The sequence below is a fragment of the Castor canadensis genome, chromosome X (assembly GCF_047511655.1).
Source record: "Castor canadensis chromosome X, mCasCan1.hap1v2, whole genome shotgun sequence".
NCBI classification, from domain to species: domain Eukaryota; kingdom Metazoa; phylum Chordata; class Mammalia; order Rodentia; family Castoridae; genus Castor; species Castor canadensis.
The window spans coordinates 35,470,878-35,489,392 of record NC_133405.1 but is presented as its reverse complement, the minus strand read 5'-3'; the positions used below and the strand labels follow the sequence as shown (position 1 = coordinate 35,489,392).

General features: G+C 45.7%; 1 protein-coding gene and 1 non-coding gene across 5 annotated transcripts in view; both read right to left on the bottom strand.

Annotated features, from left to right (window-relative positions):
- Septin6 (septin 6) overlaps positions 1-5,968 on the bottom strand; it is a 67,498-nt gene extending 61,530 nt beyond the window's left edge. For 2 of the 4 annotated variants that reach the window (XM_074063971.1, XM_074063972.1), the window contains exon 1: positions 5,688-5,966. In XM_074063971.1, the coding sequence (XP_073920072.1) occupies positions 5,688-5,717 (30 nt within the window). In that variant the 5' untranslated portion in view covers positions 5,718-5,966. Of the gene's footprint in view, positions 1-5,687 lie in introns of all 4 variants that reach the window. The other 2 variants (XM_074063970.1, XM_074063973.1) reach the window with 2 other exon arrangements.
- An 8,470-nt stretch (positions 5,969-14,438) lies between these two features.
- LOC141420031 (U6 spliceosomal RNA) lies at positions 14,439-14,547 on the bottom strand. The gene has a single exon (XR_012444738.1). It is a non-coding gene; the product is annotated as a U6 spliceosomal RNA (small nuclear RNA).
- Between the last annotated feature and the right edge of the window lie 3,968 nt (positions 14,548-18,515).

The window sequence follows — 18,515 nt, the reverse complement described above, 5'->3', positions numbered from 1 at the left end:
TGAAAAAACTCAGTTCCTGCCTCCCCGCCCATGTTCAGAGCTGGGGGCCTCTGCTGTGAAAGGAAACCAACACCACCTCACACCTCATCAGGACTGTGAAAGCACAGCTCTGCTCCTGTTACCCCAGGGCCTTTGTTAGGGGTCAGAGGGGGCCCTGGCAGGGGAAACCAGAACTCTGAAGCCTGTCCCAGAGAAGGCCTGCTGCAAATCTCCCCGTCACAAGGATGACCCAACTCCAGGACCAGCTGAGAGCGCCGCTGCATCACTCAGCAGATGGTTCTCTCTAATGAGAAGAGGATAACATCATTTCTCACCCTCCTGACCATGTGGCCTCCTTCCTCTGTGCAGGCAGAGGAGAAACCCACGATGCCAAATCGCAGCAGCAGAAGCCTCCTCTTGCCAAACTGAGGAGGAAGGGTCTGTGTTTCTAATTTATTCTGCCCCTCCCCGAGTTGTTACTTAAAATAATCCATCATTACATGGCTGGTGGCGCCAAGATTTTTATTTAAAGCAATATGAAGAGAGAAAAAAAAAAAAGAAAACCCACACAACCCATGACTCTGCTCTCCTGGATTTTAACATCAGAGTCTCCAAACCACCCAAGTGCACTCTTCTCTGATCCCTATGAGGATGCTGGTGAGTGCAGGGAGAAGAGGGCACATGGCAGGGTTTCAATTTCTTATAAACATCTTGGTAAGGCCAGCAGGCTGAAGAAGGGAATCTGTGTCATGTGGTGGGTGTTCCATTGTTTCATCCACTGACCAGCAATAATGCTTTGGACTAAGTCACTTGGTCTCTCTATACACATAAAGTGAAGAGAACAATAATGATGCAGGAAGCTGTTGGGGAAAATGAAATCATACAGATAGGAGCATTTTGAGACAGTTAAATGAAACATGTTATTTCTATCCATAGTTTTCTTTTCCTTTGACTTTCTCGTTTTCTCTCCTCCCTTCCTTTCCTTCCCTCCTTCCATCTTGAATGTATTTTAATATACGTACAACTAAAAACTCTGATAATACAGAAACCCAGGCATGTCTAGAAATCAGTCCTATTTCATTTTGAAATACCTTTTTCTAGGGGACTTACCTTCTTATTTATTTGTTTGTTTGTTTTTGGCTGTCTGAGGGTTGCACTCAGGGCCTTGCACTTGCTAAGAAGGCACTGTACCACTTGAGCCGCTCTACCACCCTTTTTGCATTGGTTATTTTTGACATGGCCCAGGTGGGCCTGGACCAAGATTCTCTTTGTTCTTCCCCGTATAGCTGGGATGACAGGTGAGCATTATGCTGCAGGCTGCATGACCATTTGTTGAGATGGGGGTCTCAAGAACTTTTTTTTTGGAAGGGGCTCCTTGATCCTCCTGATCTCTGCTTCCTGAGTACCTAGGATTACAGGCTTGAGCCACTGTGCCCAGCCTTAATTAGTTTTGCTCAGGCTAATGCAATGGGTTTGTTCTCTTATAGCACCCAAAGAGAGGGATCATACTGGTCAACAAACCCAGCTGACACTCCACAAAGTAAACGTTACGCATATGATTGCAGATCAAAATCTCATTATACTACACAGATAAGTCACTCTACGGTGATGCAGTTTTGTAAATAAGCACATTGCTAATGCTCACATTTCCAGGATTTAGAATGTGAAGAGGAAATAGGGCTTATTCCTGCCTGTTACCTGGAGCTCGGAGCAGGCAGAGTTCTTGCATGCCCTGGTCACCGCCATATCCCCAGCATCGGGCACTGAGTGTGGCAGAGTTGGTGCTCAATAAATAAATGCTGAAGGAAGGAATGAAAGTAACTGGGAGTGAATAAACAAATGAAATGTTCCCAACCAGTGGCAGAAGTGAGAACTCACCTATCTTCAACCTATTTGTTTCCTAGTCAAAGCCCACAGGAAGCACTTCCTGTCACCCACAACCTAGGTCTACTGCTGAATTAGGTCCTGTTGTAATGAATTCTCGTGACAGGCAGCAGCTCTCAGAGGCACTTTGCATGATGACAGATAAGTAGGGGTTGGTGTCTGCCTCCACCATTAAGATTGTAAACTCCTTGAGGGAAGGGGCCATGTGCATTTGGAGGGCACTGCAATGCTTCTCCAATTTTTTGACAAATCCTAAACACACAGAAAAGTTGGAACATTGCATCATGATCACCTCTTGACTTGGATCCAACAATTTTTAATATTTAGGGCAAAGTAAACTTTCTTTGGTGCTGTATCCCCAGTAGAGCTACAGGTGAATACTGAAATTTTGTATTCCCTCCTTGGAATTCGATGTTACTTTTAGTGAGTAGTGATGGCTGAGGCAGAGAGCTTCAAAGGTCCCAAGCATCCTGGCCTATACTCCCAGCACTCAGGAGACCCAGGCAAGAGGATCCTGAGTTTGAGGCCGGCCTGGGCTACATAGCAAGATCCTGTCTCAAAAAGCAAACCAGAAAAAAAAAAAGGTAACTGCCCAAGACCAGAACAGCCCTGCTAACATTGTAGGGCAAACTGAGCTCCTATAAATCTTTCATGGAGATTGTGGAAAGCTACCATTGACCATTGCCTGGATTTCCACTGGAGAAAGGAGCATTGTTCACATTGTGGGATTGGTTCAAGCAAGAATCAGCCAGACTGTGCTTTCTAGAGGCTAGCACTTACTGTCTGTAGCTCTACTGGGGATACAGCACCAAAGAAAGTTTAGCTCAGCACAAGATCTAGGAAATACAGCTTTTGGAGCCTGCACTGTACCTTGTTAGGTTACCTTGAATGAGTCATCTAACCTAACCTCTCAGAGTATATAGTAACAGCAGCCCAAGCTGCCTCACAGGCAGGATGTAGGGGTAGGGCACCCCAAGGATCTTCTATAGTTCTCTAATTATCTCACACTGTCCACAATTTGTCTCTCCAAGTAGGCTAGAAGCTTAAAAGCCATGAACTGCATGACTTTTTGGGGGTATGATTGACAAGGGTTAGGTTAGCCATAGTTCTGGACACATCAGTCAAACAAATAAATACTCATGGATACAGTAAAGAAATTAATGCTGTCATGCAGAGTCCTTTGTGGTATCCATTCAGATGGATGGAAATGAATTATGCACAGAACTGAACTTCCAAGGTGCATACATGCCCAAATATAGACCCTGCCTAACAACTCCCTGGCCTGTTTAATCACTAAGGATATTTAGCCATAGTGACTCCAGAAAGGACACCCAAATACACACACACACACACACACTCTGGAAAGGACAATCAACCCCCCACCCCCGTGCACACACATACTCTGGAAAGGACACTCAAACACACACACACACACACACACAAACCACCACTGCCACCACCACCACCAACCCCCACCACCAGGGCACTACTTGCATGGCACCATGTCTCAGAGCTTATTAAAATGAACTCCTAAACTAGCCACACTTAGGCTTATTCTCTAGTCTTCTCTTCTCAAACATGCTCTTTGGAAGAAACCAAGAGCAACCAGCCATCCGAGGTCTCTTGAGTTAATTCCCACTTCCCTTGGTGAATTACAACTTCTTATAGACACAAAGAACAGAGACAAATGACACATAAATAAGAGCTTCACTGGTTTAGGGGAGGGAGGCATGGAGAGTGACGTCAGTTTTCCCAGAAATTCACTTACCATGATAACAAGGTCTCAAGTGCTGGGGGCTACTCTTTGGGCGCCAGAATCTAGGGTGCAATTATGTTCTTCAGCATACAATATGGTAAACCCAGCCAGAGCAAACTGGAGCCCCCCCAAAGCAAATCAAATAGCCCCAAACCACCCCCTACCCCCATCTTCAGAACAGAGATCTCTGGATTGCTTGAGTTGTGCCTGAGGTGAAACAACCTTCTAGAATGTTCCCCTTTGCAACATCTGCCCAGCAATCCTAATCCAGGCAAGGGAGACTGGTGAGAGTGGTTGGACAAGTCAATGAAAATTCATTATCTGACAAAAAAGAAATCATTAGTGTCATTTTTGGTCACTAAGGACTGAGCAAGTGTAATCTGGGAGACTAAATTCCTCTACTTAAGCTATGCCATCTCGAAAATACAGACAACAAGGAATAGAAAAGCACCCCGGCTGCCTCAAAACACTAAAGTGCCAATCTGAAGGGGAGGGGTAGAGAATTCTCCCAAATTCCATCATAAGTGAGCACTGTCTCCTATCTAGTCCTCATCATTGTATGCCATGACTGCATAAAGAATTCTGGGCTCAGGTGTACAAGAGGTTGAGAGGTTCCAAAGAAATGATCTGGGCCTTCCAATCTGGGACAGGAGATGGAATAAATTTCTCTATCCTCTAGAGACAATACCATCAGATTCAGGATTCAGATTTTGAAAACAAATCAATTTCAATTACAGCAAATACCCAAAGGCTGTTTTTTGTTGTTCTTGTTTGCCATAATTGTATTGCATGGACTATTTCTCGAAGTAAGCTATAAGGTTGAATAACATTTTTATGTAGTCTAGCGATTTTCATCAAGTAGTATTCGGTGTCGTGGGATTTGCCCTATCTCTACCTCACTCTTCTGACTCAACTCAGGATGCTGGTGGGCTTCTTAAAATCCCAGGTCCCCAGATGACGAGAAAAGCTAGACTGTCCCCGGCAAATGGAATCGACTTCTCCCTTTACAATCAAACTTCTGGTCTAAAAAAACAAACATGGAGCCTCAGGTCTCTTCAGTATGGTTTCTCTGAACATCCCATGCTGGAAAACTTCAGTTTTTAAATTTAAGATTTTTTTTTTCCAGAGTTGGTCGCCAACAAAAAGAGAGTCAGCATGCTTTTGCGAGTCTCACACTCATTTTCCTGAGTCCCCCTAGAAAGAAGCCAGCTCCACGGGTTTTGGCACACAAGCCCAGTTACAGTGAACACACATCCGAGACAGATCCACCCCTCCCCCCGGCCGGCTCAGAAACAAGCCAAAATACACAGCCAGCCACCCCCAGGCCGGCGAACTGCACCCCCACACAGACGCGCAAATAGGTCCGGGCAGCACACAGCACAAGCAAACACAGAGGCATTGGAACGCACGGACACACACGCCGTTGAGGTGATCAGACCGACTCATGTAAGGTCACAGACAGAACCCGGGAGCCACGGCCGCCCGCCCCGCGAAGGCACGAGGGCGCACGCGTGCACCCATACGCGCGCACACTGATACACACACAGACGCAGTCACATATGTAATGCATATGGAGAAACCCTACTCCAGCCAGTCACCTCCCCGCCCCCCTCACTACTCTGCCTTCTGCCCCAGGCTAACCCCAGCCCCGCGCCCCTCTTCCGGAGCCAGCTGGAGTCCCAGCGGGTGGCGGTGCGCAGGGGCACCGCAAGCCATAGGAGCCAGGGATCCAGGGAACTCAGCGGCCCGGGCTTCTGCGGCCATTCATTCGGCAACGCCCCAGCAGCGGGGCCGCAGCTGCAGCGAAGGAGGCGATGGTTCTTACTGCAGCTCTCTCGGGCCATGCAAGTTCAGCTGCCTGCCGCAGGCTTTGCCAACCGCCCGCCACCCGCCACCACCGTCCTCCAGGACATGCTAGGGGACTGAGCCACTGACCCCTGGAGCAAAAGTCCCGCGTGCCTCAGCTCCTGGATGCTGCCCACTGCCCTCCTCCGGGTGGCGGCGGCCAAGTCTCCTCCGCCCTCCCCAGGCCCCCAGCCCCGGCGTGGCACCCAAGCCCAATACTCACCACCTGGCGAGCTATATCGGTCGCTGCCATCGCTTCTGTGTCGGCCAGGGCTGCCACGGGCGCCGCCGCAACCGGAGCTACTGCACAGGAAACAGAGGAGCTCCTCCGACAAAGAGAAAGTGTTACACTTTGGGCGCGACCAAGTCTGATGGGGGGAGGTGCAAGGGAGGGGCCCCCTCGCCGCTGCTCCAACCCCAACCTCCCCTCTATCGCTCACCCTCTCGGAAGCAGGGTATGGGGAGGGGTGGATTTAACGCGCCGCCTCCCCCTCTGGTGAACCCAGTTCCAGTTCTCCCTGCAAACCAGCTGCAGGCCTCCGCGAAGGGGGGCGGGGGCTCCCTCAGTGACCACGTCCTCTGCCCCCCCCGCCACCGGGCTCCGTGGTACGTCCCGACCTCTGCTGAATTGTCACACCCCCCAGCTCTCCCTTCCATCCCTGAGTCCCCAGACCCCACAGGCTGGACGCGAGCTCCCGCCTTTCCCCCCTCCCGCGCTCAGCTCAACCACGGAGCTCTGCAGTCCTGCTCTCCCTCCCCTTGGCGCCCCGAACCCTCTTTTGCTCCCCACCTAGAACCCAGGGTGTGTGGATGGGAACGCCAGCCACAGGAGTGTCAATGCTCCACTGTTGTCCAGCTCCCTCCTTGGCCCGGGAGCTTTGCTGAGGCTGGGAGAGGGTTGCTGCGGCACCTGCAGCTCCTCACTGGAGCTTAGAAAGAGGTGGTGGGGGAAGCCGCACTGCAGCCGGGCAACTGAGCTACGACTTGTGGAGCCAAGGCCAGAGGTCCTGAGACTTTCCTCCAGCCCTGGGGTTCCCAAGCCTCGGGCGCTGTGGGCTGTAATTTCTTGGAGCCGAGGTCACCATCACTGGGTACTTAATACAACCACATCTCACGCTTCTCCTCCGGACCCAGCTCTAGATACTGGGTCTAGATCTAGTCTGAGTAGAGCCTCAGACTATCCGCCCTTCTAGTGTTGTGGGCTTAAAGGGGGGGGGAGGGGTTTGAGGTCCCCAGCTCTTTTGAGCCAGATGGAGGGGCAGGTGAGGGGCAGGTCACCAGCTGCTCTGTGCTGCCGCCCTGATTCCCTGTCGATCCTAATTCAGCTCGGGACAACGTGGCCTACAGATTGTAAAGGGGAGATCCAGAACCTCCTAAGGCAAGAACTATGCCTGCCAGCTCTCATTTACCTCCTGGCCAACTGCCACTCTCTGTCCCCTCCCTTGCCCTTACACCTCTCCAGCCTTGACATACTCCCCTCTATCCCGGGTTTGGCCACTCGTGAGCTCCCTGTTGAACCTGGCCGACTTGGGATGCCCAAGGCCCAAGTGGGCAGAACACTCCTCCAACTCCACTTCAAACGGGTAAGATCCCTGGTCTCAGAAAGGGACCCTGATGGGGGAGGCAGACCTCTGGGGTAAGCCCTGGCTGCCAGGGGACCCCATGGAGCATGGGAGATGACCCTGCAGGCTCTCAAGGCAAGAGAAAGGAGATGAGAGAAGAAGGAACCTGGGAGAGGGAGGAAGAAGGGACCTACCCAGGGGCGGGGCATAGGAGGAGGGGCAGGAAGGAATCTGACGCCAGAAGAACTTCCCTGGCACTTGATTCCACCTGGCAGTGCTCCTCACACTCTTTCCAGCAGCTCGCTATGTATCTTGTGCACTTTGACAGCAAGGACTCCTCAAAATGTGTCCCCAGTGCCAAGTGTGGGGCCTAAAATGTTTCCTAAACAGGAGGAAGAATGGGCAGGGACAGAAGAAAAAAGGGACCTAGTGAGGAGGTAGCAGTAGGAACAGCCATGAAGTGCTAAATATTCAGGAGGTGCCTACTGTGCTCACCATTGTTCTGGATACCTAAGAAGTGGCCCAAAGACAAGAGCTTGGCACAATCACAGCCCAGTACAGGCCCACAGGGCAGGTGGCTGTGGCAAGGAAAAGGGGCAGATGGAGTCTCTGAGGCTCTCTGGAGTGCTGGCGAGCAGCTAGCTGGGCCCTAGATTGGGGCGGCAGTGACAACGTGGGACCAGAGCTAAGTTTGAGGAACTGTTGTAAGGCTTGGGCCCCAACCTGATGGGGCCGGGGAGTCAGACGTGACTGGCCTCTTCCAGGCTGGTCATCCAGTATGGAGACAGACAGGTCTTCCTGGCAAAGGCTGAGGCGCAGTATATGGGAAAGGACTCCAAGCCAAGCTCTGTTTTTTGTTTTGTTTTGTTTTTTGGTGGGACTGGGGTTTGAACCCAGGGCATCACACTTGCAAAGCTAGCCACATCTCCAGTCCCAGGCCAAGCTCTGATCCGGACAGGGAGTTATAGGGGGAGCAGCACTAGAGCTACTACCAGGAGGGCTGAGCCAGAGGAGGCCACCAGGCTATGGGGTTCCCCAGGAATCCTGTCTCCCCACTCAGCCTCCTGTTCTCCACTGCTTCCCACTGTTCTGCCCCTAGCTTCTTGGTTCCTTGGTGCTTTGGGCTGACTGAAGGCAGGTACATTTCCATCCAGTGCTGGGGGCACCTTAGCACAGAATTATTGATGCCCGACCAGTGTACCCCCCTTTGCCACTCGTCCCTAGACTATCAGGACCTCACTGAGAACCTCCCAAGTCCTTTTCCTTCAAAACGCTGGACCTCCCAGACTGGGACCAAGTGTGTAATTAAGTTTCCTACAACAGTTTGGTTCCTCTAATAACCTGCTGTATGCCGCTGTGCAAGCCACCCCTGGGCCTGGGCCTCCGGATCTCCCTGGGGTGTGGGGTTCTGTCGTTTTGGAGTTGATGTGTGAGGAAGTGTACATTTGTATTTGTCAGTGTATGTATAAGGGTGTTTTGTCGGTATGTTTGTGTGTATGTCCGTGTGTCAGTGTGTGTGTGTGCATGGTTTTTTTGTATATGTTGTATATGTGCATTTGTTGGTATGTGTCTGCCAGAATGTGGAGAGGAGGATAAGTGTGAATTATATACCAGTGTGTGTGTGTGGATGTTGGTGTGTTTGTCAGTCTTTGTGTGTGTCCTTAGTTTTGGTGTGCACTGATGTATAAAGGTTTGAACAACAGTGATGTGTGTTGGTGTGTGGTGTGTGTTGGTGTGAGTGTCAATGTGTAGAGAAGGCTCTGGCCTGCTGTGTTCTGGGCTTTACATACCTTATCCCGCTTAATATAATGAGTAGGTCAACAGCTGAGAGATACAAATTATAATCATTTCGACAAAGAGGGTTTGAGACTCCTTGGGTCCCTGCCTCCCTATGGTTGGTCTCTGTCGCCTTCCCAGACACAGAGGAGATGGGAGGGCTTGATTTGGCAAGGAGTCTCATGAGTGGTCAGTTGGTGGATTTTCTTCCTTGACTATCTGTCCCCTTGACAGGATCAAAAAGGTCCCCTTTTATGAAGAGGCATTTTTGGACTCTCCAGGCACTGCCATGAACATGTGTGCATGTTTCATGTATGAAGGAATAAACGGAAGCATGTAAATGAGGTATTTCAGTTTTTCCACTGTCCTTAAGGAAGCTGGAGCAAGCCACAACTTCCCTAGAGCCAGCAGGTGACTGCCATTATCATGCTAATGTTGTTTGTGGAACCAGAATCCCCACCTCAGAGGGGAAATGACTTCCCCTGTTAGATAGGAATGGGTTCTAATTGGAGCCAAGCTTTAGAAAGGTCACCCTAACTGTTAAGGTGGCATGCACCCTAACTACTAAGATAGAAGCAGGAGGCAGGAAGGGGGAAGAGGACAGTGAAATGGAGCAAAAAGCTGGGGAAAAGCCTTTGCCCTGAAACTATTGCTTTATGAAAGGAGAAAGAGGACAGTAGAGTTGGTCGCAAAAGGAGAAGCCCTGAGAACAATTTGAAAAGTAAGATCAAAAGTTGGAGGAGGACGATAAGGCAAAGTGAGGGAAAAGGATCTGGGATTAACCAAATCCAGACAGTGTCAATTGAATCAGAAACTCAGTTTAGGGGCTCAGTCAGGATGAATTAAGGATTCCTTTGTGCATCACAACCTGCTGCTCCTGGTTTTACATTAGTTTATTCCAGTGGTTCTCAAAATGTGGTCTTTGTCAAACAGCACCAGCCTCATCTGGGAAGTTATAAGAAATGCAAACTTGCTACTCCCCCTTCTCCCCACCTACTGAAGCAGAATCTCTAGGACTGAGGCCCAGTAATTTGGGTTTTTTTCTTTTATTTATTTATTAGCATATTATAGTTGTGCCTTGGGTACATTAGCAATTTGTGTTTTAACAAGTCCTCCAGAGGATTCTGATTTATTTTGAAGTTTGAGAACCACTGGTTTCTCTGAAAATCTAGCCCTAGTAAGATAGGACACAAGACCAGGAAGCATTGGTAGGATGTGAAGGAAAAAAATTGGAAGCCTGGGCCATTGCCAATAATAGTAGATCCTGGTGGATTTCTATGATGGGTGGCACAGGGTATGGGTGCTTAGGGTTGGGAAGGGTGCTTAGAGAGGGCCTCTGTAGGGAGCTGAAAGGATTCTGAAAATAAACTTTATCTCCTTTCCAAGTTTAACATTCATTCCATAAGTATTCACTGAGTTTCAACTGCACATTAGTAACTATGCTAAGTGCCAGAAGACTCAAGAAAGAATGGATGACAAGAATTCTTATCTCAAATGTTACAATGAAACCCATTAAAATATACAAAAAATAAAAATGAAAAAGAAACTTCCAGGTTGCCAGGCGCCAGTGGCTCACCCCTGTAATCCTAGCTACTTAGGAGGCAGAAATCCAAGAGAACTGGGGTTCAAAGTCAGCCCAGGCAAATAGTTTGAGAGACACTATCTCAAAAATATCAGGCATACATTGAGACACCCCTCTGAACATCAACTTAAATATTAATAACAAAAACCAGGACTGTAAAATATGTACAGTGTGGGGGGGTATTAGTGGAGGGGGAGGAAAAAGGAAGGACATTAAGGTGAGGGTATATGAAAAAAAAAAAAACAAAGAAACCTCTTGCAATTGCTTTAAGTGGGGTGGGGAGGGGGTAACAGGGAGAGATGATGGGGGCAATGTAACTAGTGTATAATATAAGTCTAATTGGAATTGTCACTATGAATCCCCCCCTGTATAATGAATATAATCCTAATAAAAATTTATTTTAAAAAATCCAACACAAAGAAAGGACTGTCAGAGTGGCTCAAGTGGTAGAGCACCTGCCTAACAAATGTGAGGCCCTAAGTTCAAACCCCAGTACCACAAAAAAAAAGCTAAAGTGGGGCTCCCAGCCCCCACTTGTCACCTAACTCCTCAAATAACAAACTTTGTGATAGATGATGTAATCTGCAATTAGTCAGGAGCAAGAACCTGGGAAGGAAGAAACCCATAGAGGTGAGGGAATGCAGAGTCTTGAAGAAAAGTATGGATCACCAAGTCTTAGCCAGAAGGAATGGTAGGAGGAGAAGGTGACTATAAATGACACTAGAAGATAAGATGGGGCCAGGTCTGGAAGTATTATGTTAGTGGTATGTTACTTAGGCCTTTTGCTCCAAAATAGGGGTTCTCATGCTGTGCTCTCCAGGGACAATGCCTAGTCAGTCATCACCTGGAACTGTGCCCAGTGCAAATTGGATGTTCACCGTTCAAAACAAAAAAGTCAGTTAATGGGTAGATTTTTCTCTATTTTAACTTTTTTTTAACCATAAATTTTTCCTAAATCTTTGACAGATGCTCCTACTTATCTTCTAGCAAGCAAGAAAATGAATGAACAAGTAGCAAATGAATATTAAACAGACAATTCCAGTACTGATCTTGCTTAATTCAGCAGTTTAGTTTTTCGTGGACATCTGCGCTTGTGGCTAGGATTTTATATTGCACACACATAATGTAGACATATTTTCTGCTAGCAGAAGTGTTCTCTTGACTAGTGTTTTATTTCATGTGTTGCAATTTAATATATCAATTATTTCATAGCATCCTGGAAAGAGCACCATGATATCCCGATGCTGTGTCACCTGAACCAGTTGGAGAAACTGTACCTTCTTACATGGGGAAAGGAGCTGCTGAAGAGTTCTGAGCAGAGCAATGACGCGAACATATTTTCAATTTTGAAAGGTCACTCTGGCTCCGGCATGTATAAAAGATTGAAGCAGAGGGTGATTAAAGCGGCTAGTACTCCTAAGCAGTGGGACAGTACTCAGGACACTGTTTGTTATGAGTAGAATAGGATATGTGCCTTTCAAAAACTCATACTGAAATGTAATCCCCACTGTGAGGTATCGAGAGGGTGGCAAGAGCCCCCTATAGTGTTTAGAGGTGGGGCCTTTGGGAGGTGATTAGGATTACATAAAATCATAAAGGTGGAGCCCCATGATTGAATTGCCTCGGTTTTATAAGAAGAGGGAGAGAAGCTGGGTGCTGGTGACTGATGCCTGTAATCCTTGCTTCCTGGGAGGCTGAGATCAGGAGGATTGCAGTTTCAGGCCAGCCCTGGCAAATAGATTGCAAAACCCCATCTCCAAATTAACCAGAGCAAAAGAGACTAGAGTTGTGTCTCAAACAGTAAAGCACCTGCTTTGCAAGTATGAAGCCCTGAGTTCAAATCCTAGCCCCACCAGAAAAAAGGGGCTGGGTTCAAGTGGTAGAGTGTTTGCCTAGCATGGACAAAGCCCTGGGTTCAATCCCCAGTACTGTGAACAAAAACACAAGCATGGGTCTTGTGTTCCACGCTAAGGATGCTGTAGTTTCAAACTATAAGAAATAAAGAGCCTTTGAAACCATCTTTTTTCTTCTTTCTTTCCTTCCTTCCTTTCCTGTACTGGGGTTTGAATCCACAGCCTTGTGCTTGCTAGGCAGGCACTCTACCACTTGAGCTATGCCCCAGTCCCTGAAGCCATGCTTCTTAATGGGCAATTTTGGGTTTTTTTGAGACATGGTTTCAGTATGTAGCTGAGGCTGGTCCCGAATCCACTATGTAGCTCAAGCTAGCCTTGAACTTGCAATCCTCCTGCATCAACCTCCTGAGTTCTGGGATTACTGGTGTGTACCATCATGCCCAGCTCACAGCTGATTCTTTTGGGGGGGGGGCAGTATTGGGATTCAAACTCAGGGCTTCATGCTTGCTAGGCAGGCGCTCTACCACTTGAGGCCCTCCACCAGCCCTTTTTGTAATGTTTTTTTTTTTTTTCAAGATATGGTCCCTTAAACTATTTGCCCGGGGCTGGCTTCAAACCAGGATCCTCCTGATCTCTACCTCCCGAGTAACCAGGATTACAGGCATGAGCCACTGGTGCCCAACTTCAACAGGTAATACTTAATGTACATTGGAAGAGGGGAGGAAGGATGGGGAAAGGCTGATCAATGGGTACTAGGTTATAGTTAGATAGAAGTAAGAAGTTCTTAAAAGAGAGAAGAAAAGAAAAGTAAGAGTGCTAGGATTGGGGGTGAAGCTCAGTGGTAGAATTCTAGTCTTGCACTCAAAAAAAAAGGTTTGATGTGCTATAACATATAAAGTAACTATAGATAACAGTAATATATATTTCAAAAAGATAGAAGAAAGTGTTTTAGATTTTTTAACCATAATGAAATGATAAATGTTTGAGGAGATTTAAACATTAAACAATGTATACATGTATCAAAACATCACATGGAGCCAGCTGCGGGATGGCTCACACCTGTAATCCTTGCTACTTGGGAGGCAGAGATCAGAAAGACTGAGGTTTGAGGCCAGCTTGGACAAAAAACAAGACCCTATCACAAAAACACCCAACACAAAAACGCGCTGGTGGAATGGTTCAGGCAGTAGAGCACCTGCCTATAAAGCATAAGGCTCTGAGTTCAAACCCCAGTACCACACGCACATACACACACACAAATACATAGTACCCAATTGCTATAGTTTAGATTTTAAGTGTCCCTCAAAAGTCAAGGCTTGCTCCCCAATTTGGTGCTATTGGGCAGTGGTAGAAACTTTAAGAGGCAGGGCTACTGGGAGGAATTTAGGTCATTGGGGGCCCTCCCTCAAAGGGATTATGGGACCCTTGTCTCTTTTTCTTTCCTTCATTGCTCCCTGGCTCACTGTGAGATAAGCAGTTTTGCTCCACCACACATTCTGGCCATAATGAACTGCCCCACTACAGGCCTAAAAGCAACAGGGCCAACTGATCATGGACTGAAATAAACTGTGAGCCAAACTAAACCTTTTTTCTTTATAAAAACTTGATTACCTCAGGTATTTGTAGTAATAGAAAGCTAATACACTTAGTAATATGCACAATTTTTATGTTTTATGTAGCATTTAAAAATAATTTTAAAGTTAAACAATCACCTATGATACTCTTTTTTGGCAGTACAGAGGTTTGAACTCAGGACCTCGTGTTTGCTAGGCAAACAACCTACCACTTGAGCCACACTCCTAGGCCCACATATGGTACTTCTTACAGATGCACAGACATAGGCCTTAACTCAGATCTGCTGAATCTCTGTAGGGAAGAAGAAATGTGGGTTTGTGACAAGCTCTCTAAGTGGTTCTGAGGTGCACTAAAGCTGGAGAATCACTGAACAAACAGTGATGAACAGTGATGTAACGGGGAGTTCTACCTTTATGCAGATCACTTGAGGCAATGTATGGAGGACTGATTGAATGAGGAAAGGACTAGAGGCAGGAAGACCAGTGCGGAGAGTCCTAAGCTGTTATATATTGGCGGGAGCTGGAACTCAAGGGAACGCTGGGCTTCCCATCACATCGTGACCTACTAGTTATTCTTACACCTGCTTTGTACACTTTGATCCAAACATTAATCAAGCTTTTATTTTTTAAAATATGGAGCGCTTCATGAATTTGCATGTCTTTCTTGCACAGGGGCCATGCATTAATCTTCTCTGTATCGTTCCAATTTTAGTATATGTGCTGCCAAAGCAAGCACTTATCAACCTTTTTGTTATTGTGACAAAACACCTGAGAAAACATCTTAAAGGAGGAAGGACTTATTTTGGCTCACAGTTTCAGAGGTTCCTGTCCATAATTGACTGGCTCTATTGCTTTGGGCCTGAGGTCAGGCAGAATCATCATGGTAGGGAGCACAGCTGCTCAATTCATGGCAGCCAGGAAAACAGAGAGAGTCAGAAAGGGGCCGGGACAAGGACTAGCTCCCAAGGACACACCCCCAGTGATGTATTTCCTTCAACTAAACTTTACCTTCTAAGGTTTCTACCACCTCCGAAAATAGCACCACCAGCTGGGGACCGAGCCTTCAACACATGAGCCTGTGGGGGACATCTCATATTCAAACTATAACAGCAAATTACCATTTTGCATTTCCTCTAATACTTCTTATTTGTTCAAATTAGTTCTCATAGTCTTCCTAGAGTCATTGAGTACAATCATGTAAATTTCATTGAACACTGTAGTATCTAGGGTAGTATCTAGGGCATCAAAGCAGGCACTGCAGAATGTATAAAGAATGGTATGTACATATTATGTATAATATGTACAAAAATATAAAGTATGATATATATATATACAAAGCTTATAGTCAAGTAGAGAAGACAGAGAGCAATCGAATAAACACACAGAAATGCAATAATAAAACTTCAGTAAGAGCAATTAAGTAGATATTCATGGTGCCCCAAGAATCAATAATGGCAGTGGGAAGGGACAGAGACAGATTTGACTTTGACTAGCAGTTTAGTGTGTTAGTATAGGAGGCTTTGTGGAGGAAGTGATGTTTGACTTGAGATCTGTAAGGTAAAGGGAAAGAGAGGGTGGGAAAAACATTCCAGGCAAAAGGAAGAGCATGTGTGAAGTCTCAATTCAAGAAACAGAAAGAAAAACAAAAGAAAAGAAACAGAAAGAAGGCTAATGTAGCTGGACTGCAAAGGGCCTGGAGTGGTTTGCAATGAGACTAGAGAGATGGGCCCGCAGCACGATCATGCAAGGCCATAGGCCATTGTAAGAAGGTTGCCTTTATCCTAAAAGCAATGGAAAGCCAGGTGTGGTGGTGCATGCCTGTAATCCCAGCTACTCAGAAGTCTGAGGAGGGAGGATTACAAATTGGAGGATTACAAGTTTGAGGACAGCCTGGGCAAAGTTAGTAAGAGCCTATCTCAAAACCAAAATAAACACAAAAGGGGACTGGAAGTGTCCCTTTAGTGGTAGAGCACCTGCCTACCAAGTGTGATACTCCAGTACCATCAAAACAAGGGGGGCAGACAAAAGAGCCAGGAGCTTGGCTCAAGTGGTAGAGTGCTTGCCTAGAAAGTGTGAGGCCCTGGGTTTAATTCCCAGTACTGGAAAAAAAAGCAATGGGGAGTTTTTACTGAGGGGCTTAAAACAGGAATGTGACATGATCAAGTGATGTTTTGAAAACCTTTGGCTTCAGTGTAGAGAGTGTATGAAAGGGAAGAAAGCACAGAGGCCAGAAAGTCAATGAGAAGGCTATTGCAGTGGTCCAGCTGAGGGGCCATAGAGGCTGATCTTAGGGTGGTAAAAGTGCAGATGGGGAGAAGAGAACATTTTGGGAGATATTTAGAAGGTAAAGACAATCCAGATTTGCTGATGTGGGTGGTGAGGAAGACAAAGATGTTAAGAATGACTCCTAGTTTCTGGCTTACATTGTAGTACATTTTTTTTTCATTTTTATTAACATTTATTCATTGTACAGGGGGAATTCACTGTGCCAATTCCCAATAGCCTTATATTGTACATTGGTTAGATCGCCTCCACCATTTCCTTCCCTCGACCCCCTCCCTGTCCCACTTAAAGCAATTGCAAGAGGTTCCATCATTCTATTTCATATATGTATATGAAGCCCATCAACCATATTCCCTCACCTTCATCTCCTCCATTCACCTTCCCCCTCTCACAAGTATCCCCCCACACACTGTACCTATTTTACAGTCCTGTCTTTCATTTTTAATTCCAAAGTCAACACTCAATGCATGATAGTACATTTTAAATAAAGACACAATGGATTTTTATTCAGCCATAAAGAACAATGAAATTTTGTCATTTACAGGGAAATGGATGGAATTGGAGAACATCATCTTAAGTGAAGTTAGCCAGGCTCAGAAAACCAAAGGCTGCATGTTTTCTCTCATATGTGAAATATAGACCCAATACAAATACAAGCAATACTATGAAAAACAGATTATGCTAAGGGGAGTTCACGTACAAGAGAAGGAGGGTAAAGAAGGAAGTTAAGAAGGTGAATATGGTTGATGTACTTTCTATACAAGAATGAATATAGAATTTTTAAACCTGTTGAAATCACCATAAGAAGGGGACTAAGGTAGAAAGGAGAAAAATAGAGGGGATGAAGGAATTTGGGTTATAATGCATATATACATGGAAATGTCATAATGAAACTCCCTGTATAATCCATCATAAACAAACAAAAATGCCATTTATTTATTTTTTTGATTTTACAAAAACAGAGAACAGTAAGGCAAAACAGGTCCTATATGAAAGGTAGGGATCAGTGGGAGGGGGGAGGATATAAGGAAAGGGGGTTGTAGAGTAAACATGGTTAGAAATATTCTGTACACATGTATGTAAATGGAAAAATAAGACCTATTGAAACTATTCCAGGAATGGGGGAGGGGAGATAAAGGATAACAATGGAGGGGGTAAACTCAACTATGATAAATTGTAATAAGTTTTGTAAATGTCACAATGTACTCCCAGTACAACAACAATAATAATAATTATAAATTCAGGAAACACTGAAAAATCTCTGACTTGGGGAAAAGAGAGAAAGTTTTTGGCTCCAGTTGGGATATATTGACTTTGAGATGCTTTCTAGACATTGAAGAGGAAGAGTCAAGTAGACAATCGTACATCAGAGGAGAGATATAGATACAGAAATCATTAGTGCATAAATGGTATTTAAATCCATAAGACTAGGTGAAATTACCTAGGGAGAAAGAAAAGAAGAGAAGCAGATGCAAGACTAATCCTTGGAAAACACCAACATTTAGGAGTGGAAATGGAAGGAAGAATCTGTAAAGGAAAAGACAGAGAGGTTGGAGGACAACAGGATCATGTGTCACTGAGTACTGTCAAGAGGTCAAGAGGGTTGGGGATATAGCTCAGTGTAGAGCTGTAGACTCCCAACACCATAAAAAAAACGGTTAAGGAAGATCCAAAATTATAGAATTTAGACTTTGTAGATGCCATTCAGCTCAGCAAGAACTGTTTAAAACTGACGGTGGCCCCAAATGATTTCAATGTGTTGAAGAATGATTTGGAAATGGCTGGATCCTGCAAGAATCCACCAGTTCTTTGAAGAAATTTGGCTGTGAAAGAAAACAGAAGGATGTAGGGGTCAAGGTCTCTTTAAAGACACAGAGAAGTCTTGAGTAGATTTAAATGTAGTTGGATAAGATCCAGGTAGGAGGCAGTGACTGAATGCACACTGGAATATGCTCTCCAAGAAACAAGCCAACAACAACCCTGCTGTGCATCATTTGCTGATTTCTGTGATGTAAATACTTCCACCCTGACTGATTTCAGATTAGCAAGGTGATGTCTTGAGCCCACTAGTAGGCTCTAGTGCAGCACTGGCAGCAGAACACTGAAGTGTTCAGTTATTGGTCAACAGTATTTTTCCATTCATGAATTTCCTGTACATGTCATTTGCCCACTTTTATACTGAAACACTCATCTTTCTCTTGTTAATTTGTAGGCGGTCTCTATGTCTGTATGACAAAATCCTTTGCCACTAATTTTATTTATGGTGAATTTTGTGTAAAGAGATTTAAAGTATTTATAGACTGAAACTATTATCATTTCCCTTTATGATTTTTGCCCTTAGTGTTGTGCATTTTATTATAAGTTACTAAATTAGCATTTGGCTTTGATTAATGCAAATTTGGATATCATAAATTGGCTTTC